Source organism: Amorphotheca resinae, assembly GCF_003019875.1.
Source record: "Amorphotheca resinae ATCC 22711 unplaced genomic scaffold M430scaffold_7, whole genome shotgun sequence".
Classification (NCBI taxonomy): domain Eukaryota; kingdom Fungi; phylum Ascomycota; class Leotiomycetes; order Helotiales; family Amorphothecaceae; genus Amorphotheca; species Amorphotheca resinae.
In genome coordinates, this window is record NW_020194477.1 from 620,467 (window position 1) to 637,487 (window position 17,021).

A 17,021-nucleotide genomic window follows, 5' to 3' on the forward strand; every position below is an offset into this window, starting at 1 on the left:
CCTGTAGATTCACTAGAGTCTCCTCAGTTCACCGTTATCAGGGCAATTAATGCCCGAATTCTACGGTATTATATTATTTTCACGAGTTTATTCGCTAGAGATCACCAGAAAATTAAAAAGTTCAGGGCAAAATTCGACTGTGGATTTCGAAAATCTCCAGATATTCGACAAAGATCACAACGGCCAGTCAAGATGGGCAAGTCAAAACCTAGAAACAGGGTGAAGAACCGCGATAACCCTACCGCAAAACCTATCAAACCTCCATCCGACCCGGAACTCGCGGCGATCCGCGAGCAGCGCATTCTGCCAGTCCTGAGAGACCTGCAGAGTGCCGAACTCAAGACAAGATCGACCGCTGCAAGTGCGATTTCCAACATAATCGAAGATGAAAAATGTCGAAAACTGTTACTGCGGGAACAAATTGTGAGAATTCTACTCGAACAGACGCTCACAGACTCGAATCTTGAGACCAGGACTGCGGGGTGGGGAATTCTAAGGAACTTGGCACTGGAAGAGGAGGCGGACTTCTGTGTTCACCTATATAGGCAGGATATATTGACAGCAATCGAGGGGGCTGTTAGAAATGTACGTCGTTTACTTAATCCTTTAGAAACATATTGCTTACTTTACAAATAGGTCGTTCAGACTATTTCCTCTCAGGATGCGCCCTTTTCCAATGCTCCCAAAGCTGAACAAGCACTTATCTGGGATCTTACAAGCTCAGTCGTCAACCTACTTACATCGCTATCCGAAGCACAAGAAGAAATTGTCGAAGCCATATCGAAACTATCTTCGATCGTCAACTTTCTCTTCGGACTCCTTTCCTTCGAGCTCGCGCCTACCGAGGCTCAGAACGAAGCACTGTCCTGCTTGACAGCGTTAACGGAGGATAATAAACCGCTTGTTCAGAGCATAGTAGAGAATGAGGATTGGCTGAAGGGGCTTATCCAGCTCAAGGATACCGGTGGTTTCAGAGCAGTTGCTGCTTGCGGAGTGCTCCATAACATCTTCGCGTGCCTGGAGTGGTACGATCATAATACTGAGAAGCCAGGTCTGTCAGATGCTATTCTGATTCCGACACTGGCCAAATCCTTGGATCTTGCAAATTCTCAAAGTAACACCGCAAATGGTGACACGCCACTCTCGAGTCCTGACCAGGTTTTGCGGTTGGCCCTGGAGATCACTGCATCTATTGCCACAAGTCTTCAGGAGGCATTGGAGCATGGGAGCCGGCACGAAAAGGAATTTGAAGGATTTGATGATAAGGACGAGATGGACGATGGTGAAGACAAGATGGAGGACGACAGCGAAGAGCCCCATCAGGAAGACGATGGGGACAACGAGGAAATGAACGATGACGAGATCGATGCCGATATGGACTTGGTGACTGGAGATGGTCCAGACGATGAAGAAGGTCCTTCTGAAGAGTTGACGCTCGAAAATTTAGTCCGAAATGCCGCACCCAAGATATTGCCACTAGCACGTCCGTCTGAACAGATGTCTACAGGAAGCGATAGTATCCAAAGTCATGCTTTGTCGGCTCTGAACAATATTTCTTGGACTGTCTCAAGCATTGACTTTTCCACGGGTCACCTGGACAGTCTGAAGGACTTCTGGGCTTCACTGGCCCATAATATCTGGAATGAGGTTATCAGTCCAGTTCTAGCCTCTAACACAGCAGACATTGATTTGGCTTCTTCTATCACCAGTCTCGCTTGGGCTGTATCTCGCAGTGTGCAGGGGCAAATCAAAATTAACCCAGGCGAGCAAAGGAAATTCATGGCACTATACCAGGCATCGAAGAACCTATCCAAGACACAAGATCAGTCAAACGGAAGTAAAAAGGCAGCAAGCGAGGATAGCAACGATGCATTCCAAGGTATGGGGGTGAAGAGCATCGGGGTCCTCGGTAGCCTTGCACTCAACCCTGCCCCCATCGAGCTCAATAAGGAAATTGGGATTTTCCTCCTCACTGTTGTGGCCGCTGTCCCGGACACAGAACCTGCCGAGGCAGTGGAAGCATTGAACCAAATCTTCGATATCTACGCGGATAAGAGTTATGCTTTCGACGAGCCTGTCTTTTGGGCAGATGGGTTTTACAAGCATTTGGAAGAGACGTTACCAAAGGTTAGAAAGATGGCCAAGTCCATCGACAAGAGGAAGTTTGAAGAATTACGCGCCAGAGCAGATGAAGCTGTCTTGAATCTGGGGAGATTCTTGAAATATAAGCGCACTGAGAGGGAGGGAAAGTAGTCTAGATAAATGTGTCAATACAAAAGTAATGTCACGAACACTCTATGGATGGGAACCTTGGTAATCGAGGTTCATACGCTCGTGCACAGTGACTGCAGGTATTACGTAGACATTGGTCTGGTCCTCTGGCAACAGTTACACAATTTTGGTTCTTCTAGGAAAAAAGAACTCGAATGACGAGACCTACCTATGTATATTGAATCTTTGTTCCTGGAGCCAAAAAGGGGGCTAGTTAGATATACCTGTCTATACTAGCAACGACAACATTCATAAAAAACAGAAGTAAGGAAAGAATCTGCAAAAAAAGAAAATCAGAAACACAAAAGAATATGGGCCTAATCCGGGATCGAACCGGAGACCTCTTACAATCGAGACATGATCCCAAAGCAAGAATTCTACCACTGAACTATCAGGCCCTGCTGTTATAAAGGAGTCTCTAGTTTTAGAATATGTTCCGATGAAGTGAAAGAGCAGTAAAAAGAAAGTTACAAAAGATTACATCGCAAAAGATATGTGGGCCTAATCCGGGATCGAACCGGAGACCTCTTACAATCAAGATCCGAAGTCCCAAAGCAAGAATTCTACCACTGAACTATCAGGCCCTTGTAGTGCTGTTTATGGGTACCTGGTTAGGAGATATATGCCGCAGAGCGGAAGGGACAAATGAAAAAATAGAATTGATGGAAAAAGCAAAAGAGAAAAAATTGATACCCCAAAGAAGGGACAGAAGGGCCTAATCCGGGATCGAACCGGAGACCTCTTACATTTAAGATTTGAGTTCCCAAAGCAAGAATTCTACCACTGAACTATCAGGCCACTTTAATGCTGCAGAGGCATTACTGGTTGTTGATGGGTTCGATATCTGCCTACTTGTATTAGGCGCGTAACACAACGTCAAAAGTATCAAGAGGCTAAGAGAGGCTGAACAGCAAAACGGGAAAAAAATCTAAAAAAGAGTGGGGCCTAATCCGGGATCGAACCGGAGACCTCTTACAGTTGAGCTGTAGTCCCAAAGCAAGAATTCTACCACTGAACTATCAGGCCTGTTGAACTCATGTTTTTGTTGATAATGTTCGCTTACGAAAACATATATGATAGGCTTATTGTGTTTCTCCACCTGCATCGCTGCCAAAAAGGAGGGTTTTTGGGGGGGGGAGGGGGGGGGGGGTTGGCATGAAGCAGAAGGAAAAAATAGCTGATAAAAATCTAGATTCTTTGCCAACAGAGAAATCCTTTAGGACGAATTAAGATACGGAATTTTCATATACATATACTTCTCAACTGATTTTTAAGTAGGTATGCTTCGAACCCCCTTATGGTGCAGGCGGGTAGTATTAGTTACACCATGGTTCTGAGACTTTTGCCAAAACGAAACTCCACACTTGAGGAATGAGACTGCGCAACTTGATTCACTCGGCGTGCCTGACTTTAAAGTCCTATAGATAAGGTCTGGAACTCAAAGTCAAATTGCCGCAATTCGTATGAGAACTTCCCCTATGATTCGGGAATGGAGTGTGCATTTTTCCGCCCCCGGGGAGTTATCCTGGCATACACACTACGACTGGTAGAAACCACAGATTGTAAGCCGTGTCTCTATAGACGAATTCATAAGGTTCAAATATTGCACTGCCAATCACAACTGTAACATTGGGTATTTGTAGCCACAAACTAACAAAACCATCACTTCCTCCCCTTCTTAGAAGGCCTTGCATTTTTGGCCTTCCTCCTCTCAAGCAACTTCCTCTGCTTCCTAATGTCTTCCGTGCTTTTAATCTCAGGCTTCCCGCTACCATCCTTGAACTTCCCAATCCTCTTTTCCTTGGCCTCAGCGACCCTCTTCTTCCGCACATGGTAGTCATCACGATATTTATCTGCCTCCTTCGGTGCCCGTTCTTGCTTATGCTTGTATCTGGGTCCAAAACCTCGTCCCATGGTACTGCCAGCATCTTTTCGTTCAGCCTCGCCAGTCCGAGGAAGACGGTCGACTTTGTGAGCCTTTCTCCATCGGTCAAATCGTCCACTCTGGAAGCTTGCAGCAATCTTTTGACCGCTCTCACCGCGGATCATTTTCTTTCCCTTGGATCCATCTTCATCGTTTGCTCTAGCGACATATTTGCTATTCTTTTTGTCCCATCTCATTCCCTTCGCTTTGCTCGGCTCACCAAATGACTTCGCCACATCGTCATTGGTCAAATCCATAGTAACGCCTCTGGCAGCCTCCACGAAATTTGAGTTCTGTGATGCAGTGTTGTATGATCCTGAGTGGACGCCGTAGCCACGCTCTTCTGCCGTGTTGACTGTTTTCGGCGTGTAAGACATGAAGTTCTCCGAATCTTTCCATGATAACGTTCTACCTTTGCCCTTTTGTGCCGATTTCGAGAACGTGACTTCGATATCGCCATCAGAGGCCTCTTCCATGTCCTGGCCGCCACCAGATATGGTGACTTCCAGATCATCGTCGTCATCTGCATCGTGCTCAGGCAACTTGTCCATATTATCTTCTGCCTCTGCCTCTGCCGCGGCCTTCTCGTCCTCCTCTTTCTGTCTTCGGGGAGTAATCTTCTCCCTTCGCTGCCTCATCATTTCAGCAGCCTCACCATGACCCGCTTTGCCTCTTGTGCCGATCTCAAACACAGTTTCTTGTGGTCGAAATCCGCTGATGCGAGCAAGCATGTCAAGTCGAGCTTGCTCCATATCATTCGTCTCGCTATCAAAAAGGGAATGTAATTGATTCCAGCCTTTTGATGCTACCACTTCTTTGGCCCTCTTTGCGCTTTCGCTAGATGCAGAATTCCGTGTCTTGATATAAAGTCTCTCACCTTTCTCTGCTACCCTTCTGAGAGCACTGAGATCAACATCGTCTCCAAGTAGCTTTCCAATCCACTCAGTCGTGCTTTCTAATTTGTCTCTAGGGAGAGCTCCGACAATGACATCTTCAGCGTAGTTCGGTGTCTCGCCACTTTCACGACCGAGTAGTAGTCTCCTACCCAAAAATAACTGCAGGTCCAAGAGGTATGGCGCATCGCTCTCTCGTACAAGACTGTAACTCCATCCTCGTTGCCCAGCTCTTGCCGTACGGCCAACGCGGTGGACAAAAATCTTCGGTTGGGGTGGAAAATCGTAATTGATAACGTTTGCCAGAACAGGAATATCAATACCTCTGGCAGCAACATCAGTCACTACCAAGATATTGGTCATTCCAGTGCGGAAATTTTCAACCTGGATATTCCTTGCCGTTTGATCCAGCGAACCGTATGCATGGGATACGGCAAATCCAGACAAACGAAGGAGTGTTGCCAGATAGTCAACATGATGTTTCGTAGCTGCAAATATGATGGTCGAGTGTTCTGTTGGCTTTTGCTTAGGATTTGGTCCGTTGTCTCCACGCTTTCGCTTTTTGCCGCCGGCCTCAGCAGCCTTCTTTGCCGCCTCTGGAAGTCCGGTGGGCATCTTTATCAGATCATTGAGAATATGAAGGAGAGCGCCCTCCTTCTCGGAACTCTTGACACTGAAAAAGGCACTTTCGAGATCCGGCGAGACCTTACTTTCGGCATCCAGACGTACCAAGCTAGGTTCTTGAAGGCCGGCTCGAGCAAACTCCACCAATGACTTTGGCAAGGTAGCAGAGAATAATAAAGTCTGCCTGGAAGTTGGCAATGCGTAGAGAATCTCCGAGAGTTGTGCAGCAAAACCCATTTCGAAAAGCCGATCAGCCTCATCAAAAACCACGTATTTAATTGATGAGAGGTCTAGAGACATTTCAACCTTCAGATGCAGAAACCGACCGGGTGTTGCAATCACAATATCCGGGTTTGCAGCCATGAATCCGAATTGATCCTCGAGACTATCTCCACCAACGAGTAGGACGCACTTGAGATCAGTCCCTCGGCCGAACTCCTTCACGACCTTCAACGTCTGTAGCGCAAGCTCTCGAGATGGAGACATGATCAAGGCTCTTGCTCCAACTCTTGCACTATGGGCTTTAAGCTTCTCGATCATGGGTATCACAAAAGCGGCGGTCTTCCCGGAACCTGTCCTGGCCATGCCAACAACATCTTGATTGTCGAGAACTAGAGGTATTGTCTTGCGTTGAATCGGAGTAGGTACAGAGAATCCTTTTCTGCTGATTGCCTTAAGAAGATGTGAATTCAAGCCTTGATTTATTATTAGCCAAAGTTCTCAAAGCCTCCCAAGCTGTGCATATATACCCATTGCCTGAAAACCTCCACCCTTCTTTACACTCTTGCCCTTCAGATTGGAAGCCTTTCGATTAGAAGCAGCCTGTCGGGCTGCAATAAAAGCTTCATCGCCATCCCCATCGCTTTCAGCTGCCAAATCTAAAATTCCACCCGCGTCGAGGGTTCCCAAATCTTTACCGCTCGGGAGAGCAAAATCGTCATCGTCGGCATTGTCGTCTTTGAATAATGAATTTGTGATATCAAACTCATTCTCTGAGGCCGCAGGGGAGGCTGCGCGGTGAGGCATTTCGTAAAATACCAAACTACTCAGGTTTGGTCATTGAAGTGGTAGTTAAAGTCGTAGGAGCATGTGCTGTAGCCGCACATCTTATCGCAAAATCGATTTCCGTTTTTTTTGTCAAGCGGCCGCTAGCGCCACCCTCTCTATATTTTCCGCCTGTATACTTCCTGGGGAAAATCGAATAGATTCCCGCCAGCGCCTGAGAATACGCATAACGAATGATGGCTCCTCCAACTGTTGGCAGAAAGCCCAAGCTATCTGGCCGGGCCAAGGTCAATATGAAATCGCTCAAGAGAAAACGAGATATTGAAGATCATGAGAGACTGGAGAGAGCTGTCGAGGAGCTCGTGAGTATCACCACCAATTCGCGACCAACCAATTCTCACACCTCTTAGGATATCAAAGCAGAAATAAAGGACTTTTCTGACCTACCTCTATCACAACCTACCGCCTCTGGTCTCGAGGCTTCACACTTCAAAACTCTTACGGACATACAATCCAAAGCCATACCACTTGCGCTGAAAGGCCGCGACATATTGGGAGCAGCGAAAACTGGGAGTGGAAAGACTTTGGCATTTTTGGTTCCAGTGCTGGAGAACTTATACAGGGCAAGGTGGACCGAATTAGATGGCTTGGGGGCTCTCATTATATCACCGACCCGAGAACTGGCCATCCAGATATTCGAGGTCCTACGAAAGATTGGCCGGTATCATACATTCTCAGCGGCACTGGTTATAGGCGGGGGAGATCTAAAGGAACAGAAAGAACGGTTGGGACGCATGAACATCCTTGTCTGTACGCCTGGAAGAATGCTGCAGCATATGGATCAGACGGTGGCCTTCGAAGTTGGTAACTTGAAAATGTTAGTGCTCGACGAGGCCGATCGGATCATGGATATGGGATTTCAGTCATCAGTGGACGCGATAATCGAACATCTGCCAAAAGAGAGACAGACAATGCTTTTCAGCGCAACACAAACAAAGAAGGTCTCGGACCTAGCGAGGTTAAGTCTACGGGACCCAGAATATGTAGCGGTGCATGAGGCTGCTTCGAGCTCAACTCCTACAACCTTGCAACAATACTACGTCGTTGTTCCCCTTTCCAAGAAGCTGGACACCCTATTTGGATTTATCCGGGCCAATCTGAAGTCCAAGATCATCGTTTTCTTTTCATCTGCGAAGCAAGTACGATTTGTGTACGAAAGCTTCCGACATCTTCAGCCAGGAATTCCATTGCTGCATCTTCACGGCAGACAAAAGCTCTCGGCCAGATTGGATATCACTTCTTCATTTTCAGCCGCAAAGAACTCATGCATCTTTGCCACGGATGTCGTTGCTCGAGGACTCGATTTCCCTGCTGTCGACTGGGTCGTTCAGTTAGATTGCCCAGAAGATGCGGACACTTACATTCACCGAGTTGGGCGAACTGCGCGCTCTGAAAAGCCTGGAAAAGCAGTCATCATCTTAGATCCCAGCGAAGAGGAGGGCATGTTAAAACGCCTGGAGCATAAGAAAGTGCCTATCAAGCAGATCAATATTCGAAAACAAAAAGAACAGTCAATTGGAGCACAGCTACAGAAACTGTGTTTTCAAGACCCTGAGCTCAAGTATCTTGCCAAGAAGGCGTTTGAAAGTTATACAAAATCTCTGTGGCTTCAGAAGGACAAGGAGATCTTCAATATAGATAAGTACGATTTGGAGGGGTTCCATGCCAGCATGGGACTTCCCGGCGCTCCGAAGATCAAATTTCGAAAGGGGGTTGACGTAAAGAAGCTGAAGAACGCTCCAAGAGGAGACGATGATGAGGAAGAACAAGCCAAGAAGCCAGAAGTACGGACGAAATACGACCGAATGTTTGAACGTCGTAATCAAGACGTACTTTCTAGTCACTACTCTAAGACGATCGCGGACGACGATCCCGAAGATGCAGGTTCGCATGCGGATGCGGATGAAGACAACGATTTCCTGTCAGTGAAGAGGGTTCACCAGGTAGACGAAGAGAGTAGCAGCTCAGAAAAGGAGGAGGATGTCGCAGCGACTGGACCCGCAGCAAAGGTCATACCTGGCATTGGTAAAGAACCGATTGTAATCGACTCAAAACGGCGAGAGAAGCTACTCAAGTCGAAGAAAAAACTGCTGAAACTCAAAGAGAAGGGGGTCAAACTGGTGTACGATGACGACGGAGTACCACATCAAGTCTACGAGCTTGAAGATGAAGAGGACTTCAAGAAACGCGGTTCAGCTGCTGAGCAACGAGCCAAATTCTTGGAAGAGGAGGCAGCGAGAATTCGCGAGGCGGATCTTGATGATAAGCAGCTCGCGAAGCAGAAGAGAAGAGAGAAGCGGGAGAAGAAGAAGGCTCGAGAAGCAGCGGAGAGGAGGGGTGAGACCCTTGAAGAAGCCCCGCGCCTGGCGGAAGCTGGAGAAGATGAGGAGGATCCAATGGCTCTGCTTGCCTCATTACCCCTACCCGAGGACGAGGACGAGGATGAGGAAGAAGAGGAGCGGCCGACGAAGAGGCCCAAGAAGTGGTTTGAGGATGCGTCCGAGGATGAGAAGGAGGGCGCTAAGAAGAGGAAAGGCAAAGGCCGGGTTATTGAAGCAGCAGATGAGCCAGAGACATTGGAGGATCTTGAGGCACTTGCCGCAGGTCTCCTTAATTGACATAGTTAGTGTGTCTGTGGTAGAAATAAAACCAGACAAAATATTAAAGACACTACCCGCAAGTTCTCATCCCACATCTCTCGCATCCCGCGTTGAAGAAGGCAAGAAACAATGATGAGAACCGACGTTCAGACCAGCGTACGAATTGGTAGAGGACATGGCGGAGAGGTTGGCGAGGGATTAGTGAAGCATCTTTTACTGCATTGCATATATAAGAGTAAAAGCCTCTCTTAGATAATAACGATGCACATAGTTATGTGGAAAGCAATTTGTTTATGTAGAGTTCTCGGAGTTTAGAATATATATTTCGCACATAGGGAGTGACTTAAGCTAAATGATTCTTTCCACTGGTGAGAAGAATTTGTCTGATCTGAGCTGCTGAAACTTACTCTAAGCAAGAGTAGAACGTTTACTCTAGGGGTTGATACGGAATCTCTCAGTTAGATCTAGTAAAGTGCAATGGACTCACACCAACCGAGGCAGTCAATCAGGAATGGATGAATTAAATTTCATTTCAAAGCAGGCATGGCATCGTTAATACAAGAACTTGGGTATCTGGCAACCTTTCCACCACCCCCCACCAATGGAACGCCATTTTACCCTGAATGCGAAAACAAAAGCAATGAAGAGACAACCCATCGTATGCCCACGTAATGCCTCTGACCGCGCATAATAAACAGATACCGACTTACGCCTCTGACTGCGCGTGATGAAAAGACATCCATCTATCCCCCCAATTGTATGCCTCCGAGTGTCTGTAATGAACAGATGTCGGCATTATGCTTTTGACTGATCGTAATGAACAGATGTCGGCATTATGCTTTTGACTGATCGTAATGAACAGATATCGACTTTTATGCTTCTGAGTCTGCGATAACAGAATGACGTCGACTTATGCTTTTAACTGCGAGTAACGGAAAGATCAATATTCCTCTGGCTGCGCGATCTCTCCATTCACGCGGACCCGATACAAGCATGTATAATCGGTTTTCTCTGCTCCCCAATTGTTCTTCATTCGGACGATCAAGTGCCTAGTGTAGGAACGACCCGCGAACATCTTCAAGTCGACTTGAACAGGAAAGCTCTGGATATTTTGCATAGTTTCAATGTCATAGGTCCAAGTGCCGACTCGCACAAACCCGGGCGGAGGCTGTTCTTCTTCTTGAGCTTCATCCACGAAGATTTCGTCAGAACGGGCTTTGATTGCCCTATAAGTTGACACATCGTCGATGAATGCAAGCAATTCCATCTCTCTTGGTGCCGCTCCTGGTTCGAGGGCAGCAGTGGTGGGAATATGCTCGACGACAACTTGATCAGGATATATGTTATTACTGGTTATGACTGCAAGTCTGGGTGCAGAGCCGTCAGAGTCCCTGACTGGCGAACACCAGCAATCACCATGCTCCTCCCATCTTGAGAGGGCTGCCTCAGGAGGATTTGGAACTGGAACTGGGCGGTAAGCTATCCACGATGCGATTTTGAATAGAGTATTTCGCTGCATGCTAGGGAAGACGTAGTTTGGTGAAGTCAATGATGGATTGACGACGGCCCCAGTTCCCGGAGAGAAGTGATTGACACGGAGAAGGCTTCCGCTTGCGCTGCTCTGTAGGTTTGCCCTGGCAAGGGAATCAAGCTGGGCAGTGGAAATCAACTTCTTAGAGACTTCAAGTGCGATTGCTCTGGCTTCATCTCTGGTGACACCAACTGCATTCTCTTCAAGCTTCGTGAGGCGGCGGAGAGTGAGGTCTAACATTTTTCTTTGGGGATCGAGCTGGGTTTGGATCTCCTCTTTGGTATCCATCCAATTCTTTTCGATTAATCTCATGAAATCAGACTTGGAAGTGATAACGTCCTTTCTCATAGAATCCATCTGCTTGTCAAATTCCTCGCCAGACCATGATATAATCTTAGCGCGATTGGAATTGAGAAATTTTTCCCAATTCTTGGTACTGGATTTATCGAAGACATTCTCAGCCTGCTTCTGAGCGATACTGATGACCTCTTTCTTTGAGAGACCGGTGCTAGATCGAGCCTTCGTTGCTGTCTCGGAAATTTGGGTTTCAAATAGGGATTTGTCTGAGCGGATTTTGTCTTGCAATGCATGCCAGAAGTTGTCTGGGATTTGCATATTACCCTGCTCATCTTGCTTGCAGACGATGAAGTCAGGAAGCACCTCCTCCAGGCGAGAGACTGCTTCTGCATCAAGATCGGTACGTGTCTTCAGATGAGCAATGTCGTACTCTAAAGCAGTCACGCGGCGGTGAAGGTCTTGGACCCCACCATCTCTAAAGGCACTTAACGGATGTGCGACGGCATAGGGAATAAACTGCCCAATATTATGGGTTACGTCGAGAGGCCCATACCAACGGATGCTCTCTGTGTTTATTTGAGACTTGAGGGTGATGAAGATAACTGCGATGGCGAAGATGGTCATGACGGAAATGCCTCTTGTACGTTTGAGCAGGCTTCGGAGCCTATGTCGAGTTATTAATAACGAAATTGAAAACATTTGGGGGTCTGCTTACCATAACAAGGACGACATGACATAGGCAAGAACTGCCGAAACAAGTTCGCCAGCTTGCGAGATGAAACGAGAGATCAATCCAGGTGCTGTTGCGGCCTGTTCATGGGCCCCTTCGACTCGAGTGTTTCTTGCGATTTCAGTGACAATGGGGGTTTGGTTTTCCAGAGCAGCATTCTGAACGACTGATCCGTTTGCGGTGTTTTCAACGACTGACTCCTTTGCAGCCGGATTCTCTTGGATCGTTTCTAGCCCACTTTCTTCCACGTAGGATGATGAATCAATGCCAGCTTCACCGAAAATGCCGCTTTCGTGGGCAAAGCTCCGATCTGTAGCTGGTGTTGCTGATGTAGCAGAACCTCCTCGGCGACTGCCCTTCCCACGACGAGGGCCTCCGGTTCTGTTACGAAGAGCTGTCATGAGTTAGACACGCCTTTCTAGATCAAGGCAACCTGGACTTACGACTAGATTCTTCTTCGTCATCTTCCTCGCGGACAGGGTCGAGAAGACCAGTCAAGACATTGGTGATGGGGTCTTGCGAATCAGGCCCTCTCATAGAAGAAGGCTGGGCCGTGCTATTAGTGCCGTATGCAGTGCTCGTTCTGAGCCCTACGGCTGGAAGGGGAGATGCAGCAGATCTGCGGGTAGTACGGCGAGCTGATGGAGTAGCGGGGATATCCTGCTCAGAAATAGCTGGCGAGGTCCCGCGGCTGCTAGCAGCCCTGCTTGCAGCACGTGTGCTGCGTCTTGGGGCAGACATGGTGGGATTTACTTGTCCTGACGCTGTAAATATCAACGGGTCGTTGATCAGAGAGAACCGGGAGTTCTGAGAATAGCTAGAACCTCCAAATTCAGAGGGTGCTTCGGAAGAAAGGCCTGCGATCACACAAGTTAGCATCACGCTCCTCGCAGCAAACTCCTGCGAATGGCTAACGTAGTCTCTGAACTTGGTGTTCTAGATATTCGGTTGCTTGTCTTCTAACCATTGAGGATGCAATGGTGGAAGAGACTTCTCTTCGTAATATGTGTGTATTCTCTGATGTTGGGGTTTTGTGTTTTTGGATGGAAAGAGGATGGAAAGAGGGTGGGATAAGTGGCAGAGGAAATTCTGGACTGTATGTCTATGCGGATATTCAATGTGGAAGAACTTACTGACGCGCTGCTATTCACCGTTTTCCGGCACAATAGCCAACAATGGTACCCAAAAGCAACAATAGGACGCGAGAGCGCAACCAAAAGCTGCGACTAAGACAGGTCTTGATTGGGATGGACCGGTTAATTCTGCGAATAGTGATATCGTCGTCAGTCTAAGGGTAGTGTTGTGTCGTTGATGCTACAGTTGAGCGCAACTTGAGCACGGAGGAGAGTCTACAACGATTTGCGGGACAAAGGCGGCAACTCAAGGACAATGGGAGGTTATTCAATGCGCGCGAATCGCCGCTCTGGGAGTTGCAAGGCTCACGAATTCCTCGGCAAGCGCAGCAATGTAGAGTAACGGGTGGGCACTTCTGACGACGGAACGGGCAGAATGGGCATGATGGCTGTTTTCAGGAGGTTAAGCATTCCAGAGAGTTAATTCGGACAGAGACGGAGCAAAAGCAGAAGAGACGTCGAGCGGGTTCCTCGAGAAAAAAGAGAGAGTCGCGGTTCCGACGTGATCCTTGTTTATGCCTGAGGTACACTTGCCCAGGTGGGTAAGGCTCCCGCCCGATTCAGCGCGGTGTACCTGATGAGGCGGTGAGGCGGTGAGGCTGGGACTGGGAGAGGCTGGAGAACGTGTGGCTCGTGCGTGTGGCGCGCGAACATGTGGCTGGTGACCACCAAATTCGGACTAGGGGCCCGCTTTCTCAAGGTAAATCCCCCGCGCCCTCCCGGCAGCTGCTGGTCAACTTGTCAAGCCTCGTGTATGGGGTCTGACAGGCTTGATAGACAGCAAGCACTCAACTAACGCAGTCAACCGGCCATATGCAAGAGGTAAGACTTCAATTCTGAAGGAATGGAGCTATTCTAATCTTATACAGATACTTGCAAATTTCCGATCAGTGGACGACTGGTGACTTCAGCATATAATAAGCGGAGGGAAAGGAAACCATGATGCCTCAAGTAACGGCGAATGGAGCGGTAACAGCTCAAATCTGATGATCTTAACTTTACAATTCCTGTATCAATATCTAACGATGCAGGGCAGACACTCAGGTAGTATTGGATACCGGATTGAATATCCTAGGCCCTCCTGCATACGGTGCTTGGCTCGCGCCTAGTACAGTGCTCGCTGCAGGTGGTTCTATATTGCGTAATCGAATTTCTGTGGAGATACAAACCGTCAAAGGGAATGGAGAAGAGTTAAGGTAAGCCATAGATCATGGAAGAATGTGTTATCGTCCTATTCCGACCAAACAGCCAACCCCCAGCAACCCAACATCGCCAATCTGAATGCCGTCATCAACGGCATGACCGCAGATGGTAATACTGTCGCTCAGGGTCTCCAATCATTCACTAACCACCAACAAGCATTGGGCGCTGAGCTCTCAATGTTTGGAAACAACCCTCTTGACCATTCATTATTATCGTTTTCAGGAGTTGGGATGCCCCGGTTCCTTTATTTTGCTACCTCGCGTGGGAAGGCTTTTCTATACGTACCCCAGAAGAATAACAGAATTGACGGCCAGCTTCCTGTTGCATGAGAGACAGGTTGAAATGTGGATATGACCAAGTAGGGTGCATTTGTTTTCTGGTCAGTGAAAACGGCTCTTTATACCGGATGGGTTAGAAATGGGCATGGACGGTTAGGCTTTGCGTACAGTGTCTGGTCTGGTCAACAACGGGCTTTCTATACGAAGTACTGGATGACTTCTACTTTAATAGTGCATTGCTGGTCCTTGATTAAGTGTAGACTTGTACTCAATGAAGCTTGATCTTAGTCTTGTATTCAGTCTTGAAAAGGCTTGGGCTTTTAGACGTCAAGTTATAATTAGCATCAAGTCCTTTCTACCTTAAGACTAGATTAGTTCTATACTGTCAACTTGACAGCGTCAAGCAAAAGTGTGGTGGTGAAAGACGTCGATTCATTATCTATGACCATTGGCTATTTGTAGTATTTCCTAAGGTACCTTCCTGGCATATCTAGGTGCTCTGAGGGAACGTCTTGTCCTTGAGACGAGAGAAGAAAATGAGATGAGAGAAAGTAAGGTACCTTAGGTAAGTAGTAAAGGTGCGCGGGGAGCGGGACGATAATCAACCAAGAGACACCACCCCTTTAAGGTGGCTATTTTACATTACAATGTTATAGCCCGAGGTGCAATAAACCGAATAATAATTGCTTACAGATGCTCCATCCCCTGTAGATAAGACGTGGCATTACTAGACGTAATGATCCAGGGACCTCAACCTATGATGGCGCTCCAACCTGCCTCCGTCCTCCGTCGCTTGCTGATCGCGCTGATCGAAATGATCCCTTGCGGTGAAGTGCACCTCTCTGCGACGGCCCAATTAACACACCATTGTTTCGCAATTCGGTGGAGAAAAGAGTCCCCCAAGACCTGTGTTGAACAGTTTCCAGAAACAAAATCATTTCTACAATCCCGCACATCATGGCAGTTGGAACAGTACTGATCACTGGGTGAGTAAAACCAGTGGGACTCTTGTCCTGAGCAGCTGCCCCCCCAGCATTTCGCATCTCGCATCTCGAGGCTGGGGAGAGCTTCAACAACCCCGCCAATGCCCACGCCCACGCCCACGTCCAAGTTCCCAGGAAACCTGCTAATCATGACTTTTCGCGCAGAGGCACCGGCTACATTGGGTCTTTCACGACTCTGGCCCTTCTCGAACATGGCTACAAAGTGGTCATCGTCGACAGTCTGTACAACTCGTCGAAAGTAGCCCTCGATCGCATCGAGCTGCTCTGCGGGAAGCGCCCCGACTTCTACGAGGTCGATGTCACAGATGAGGAAGGTCTGGAGAAGGTCTTCACCGCACATCCCGATATCGACAGTGTCATCCACTTCGCGGCGCTCAAGGTATGTTGTTCACACACTCACCCCCGCCGTCGCAAACCCTCCCGTGCCTGACGTCTGCTGCTCCCAGGCCGTGGGCGAGTCCAGCGAGATCCCTCTCGAATACTACCGTGTCAATGTGGGCGGCACCATCACCCTCCTCCGCAGCATGACCAAGCACAATGTGCCCAACATTGTATTCTCATCCTCCGCGACCGTGTACGGCGATGCGACACGATTCCCCAACATGATTCCCATCCCTGAACACTGCCCCATCGGCCCCACCAATCCCTACGGACGCACCAAGAGCATGATCGAGGCTGTCATCACGGATCACATCGAGGCCCAGCGAAACAATGCGAAGAAGGCAGGCAAGCCATTCGAGCAATGGAATGGTGCTCTGCTGCGATATTTCAACCCGGCCGGCTCCCACCCAAGCGGGATCATGGGCGAGGATCCTCTGGGCGTGCCTTTCAACCTTCTGCCATTGTTAGGCCAGGTTGCTACTGGCCAAAGAGAGAAGCTTCTCGTGTTTGGCGACAGTAAGCTATACATACATCTTGGCAATTGATGTTCTAGGAGCAAGCTAACGGGTAGGAAAAGACTACAAATCCAGAGACGGCACAGCGATCCGCGACTACATCCACGTCGTTGATCTCGCCAAGGGCCATCTGGCGGCTCTGAACCACCTCCGGGAGAAGAAGCCCGGCGTTCGAGCCTGGAACCTGGGCTCCGGACGCGGCTGCACCGTCTTCGAGATGATCAACTCTTTCAGCAAGGTCGTCGGCCACCCGCTGAAATACGAGGTCGTCGGCCAGAGACCCGGCGATGTCCTGGACCTGACCGCGAACCCCGCCCGCGCGAATGAGGAGTTGGGCTGGAAGACTGAACTCACCCTGGAGGATATCTGCCAGGATCTCTGGAGATGGGTTAGCAATAACCCGAAGGGATATCGTCAAGATCCCCCTGCGGCTTTGGTCGAGGCGGTTAAGGCAGGGAAGAAGGCTTGAATGTAGATTCCAGCACATTATTTTTTGATTAGCACGTCTGCAGATCTTTACTCAAGCGCATAGAAACGATTCTTCGGATAAAGGGATCATAAATCAATAGACA

General features: G+C 48.4%; 6 protein-coding genes across 6 annotated transcripts; 4 read left to right on the forward strand and 2 right to left on the reverse strand.

Annotated features, from left to right (window-relative positions):
- Positions 1–124: 124 nt before the first annotated feature.
- M430DRAFT_122281 (hypothetical protein) lies at positions 125–2,306 on the forward strand. The gene is made up of 2 exons (XM_024861838.1): positions 125–585; positions 637–2,306. The coding sequence occupies exons 1-2, from the start codon at positions 193–195 to the stop codon at positions 2,251–2,253; spliced, it is 2,010 nt and encodes a 669-aa protein (XP_024720212.1). The 5' UTR covers positions 125–192; the 3' UTR covers positions 2,254–2,306.
- A 1,536-nt stretch (positions 2,307–3,842) lies between these two features.
- On the reverse strand, positions 3,843–6,790 carry M430DRAFT_122286 (hypothetical protein). The gene is made up of 2 exons (XM_024861839.1): positions 6,462–6,790; positions 3,843–6,407 (listed from the first exon to the last, which is right to left on the reverse strand). Exons 1-2 carry the CDS (start codon positions 6,736–6,738, stop codon positions 3,934–3,936), a joined length of 2,751 nt encoding a protein of 916 aa, XP_024720213.1. The 5' UTR covers positions 6,739–6,790; the 3' UTR covers positions 3,843–3,933.
- Positions 6,791–6,971: 181 nt separating this feature from the next.
- On the forward strand, positions 6,972–9,468 carry M430DRAFT_122288 (hypothetical protein). The gene is made up of 2 exons (XM_024861840.1): positions 6,972–7,079; positions 7,128–9,468. Exons 1-2 carry the CDS (start codon positions 7,011–7,013, stop codon positions 9,393–9,395), a joined length of 2,337 nt encoding a protein of 778 aa, XP_024720214.1. The 5' UTR covers positions 6,972–7,010; the 3' UTR covers positions 9,396–9,468.
- Positions 9,469–10,317: 849 nt separating this feature from the next.
- On the reverse strand, positions 10,318–12,676 carry M430DRAFT_28458 (hypothetical protein; the record flags this gene model as incomplete). Its single annotated transcript, XM_024865790.1, has 3 exons — positions 10,318–11,869; positions 11,921–12,329; positions 12,379–12,676. The coding sequence occupies 3 exons, from the start codon at positions 12,674–12,676 to the stop codon at positions 10,318–10,320; spliced, it is 2,259 nt and encodes a 752-aa protein (XP_024720215.1).
- A 1,266-nt stretch (positions 12,677–13,942) lies between these two features.
- On the forward strand, positions 13,943–14,793 carry M430DRAFT_35396 (hypothetical protein). Its single transcript, XM_024866734.1, has one exon. The coding sequence runs from the start codon at positions 14,367–14,369 to the stop codon at positions 14,598–14,600; it is 234 nt and encodes a 77-aa protein (XP_024720216.1). The 5' UTR covers positions 13,943–14,366; the 3' UTR covers positions 14,601–14,793.
- Positions 14,794–15,506: 713 nt separating this feature from the next.
- On the forward strand, positions 15,507–16,918 carry M430DRAFT_19682 (hypothetical protein; the record flags this gene model as incomplete). Its single annotated transcript, XM_024864127.1, has 4 exons — positions 15,507–15,535; positions 15,698–15,932; positions 16,000–16,450; positions 16,512–16,918. 4 exons carry the CDS (start codon positions 15,507–15,509, stop codon positions 16,916–16,918), a joined length of 1,122 nt encoding a protein of 373 aa, XP_024720217.1.
- Between the last annotated feature and the right edge of the window lie 103 nt (positions 16,919–17,021).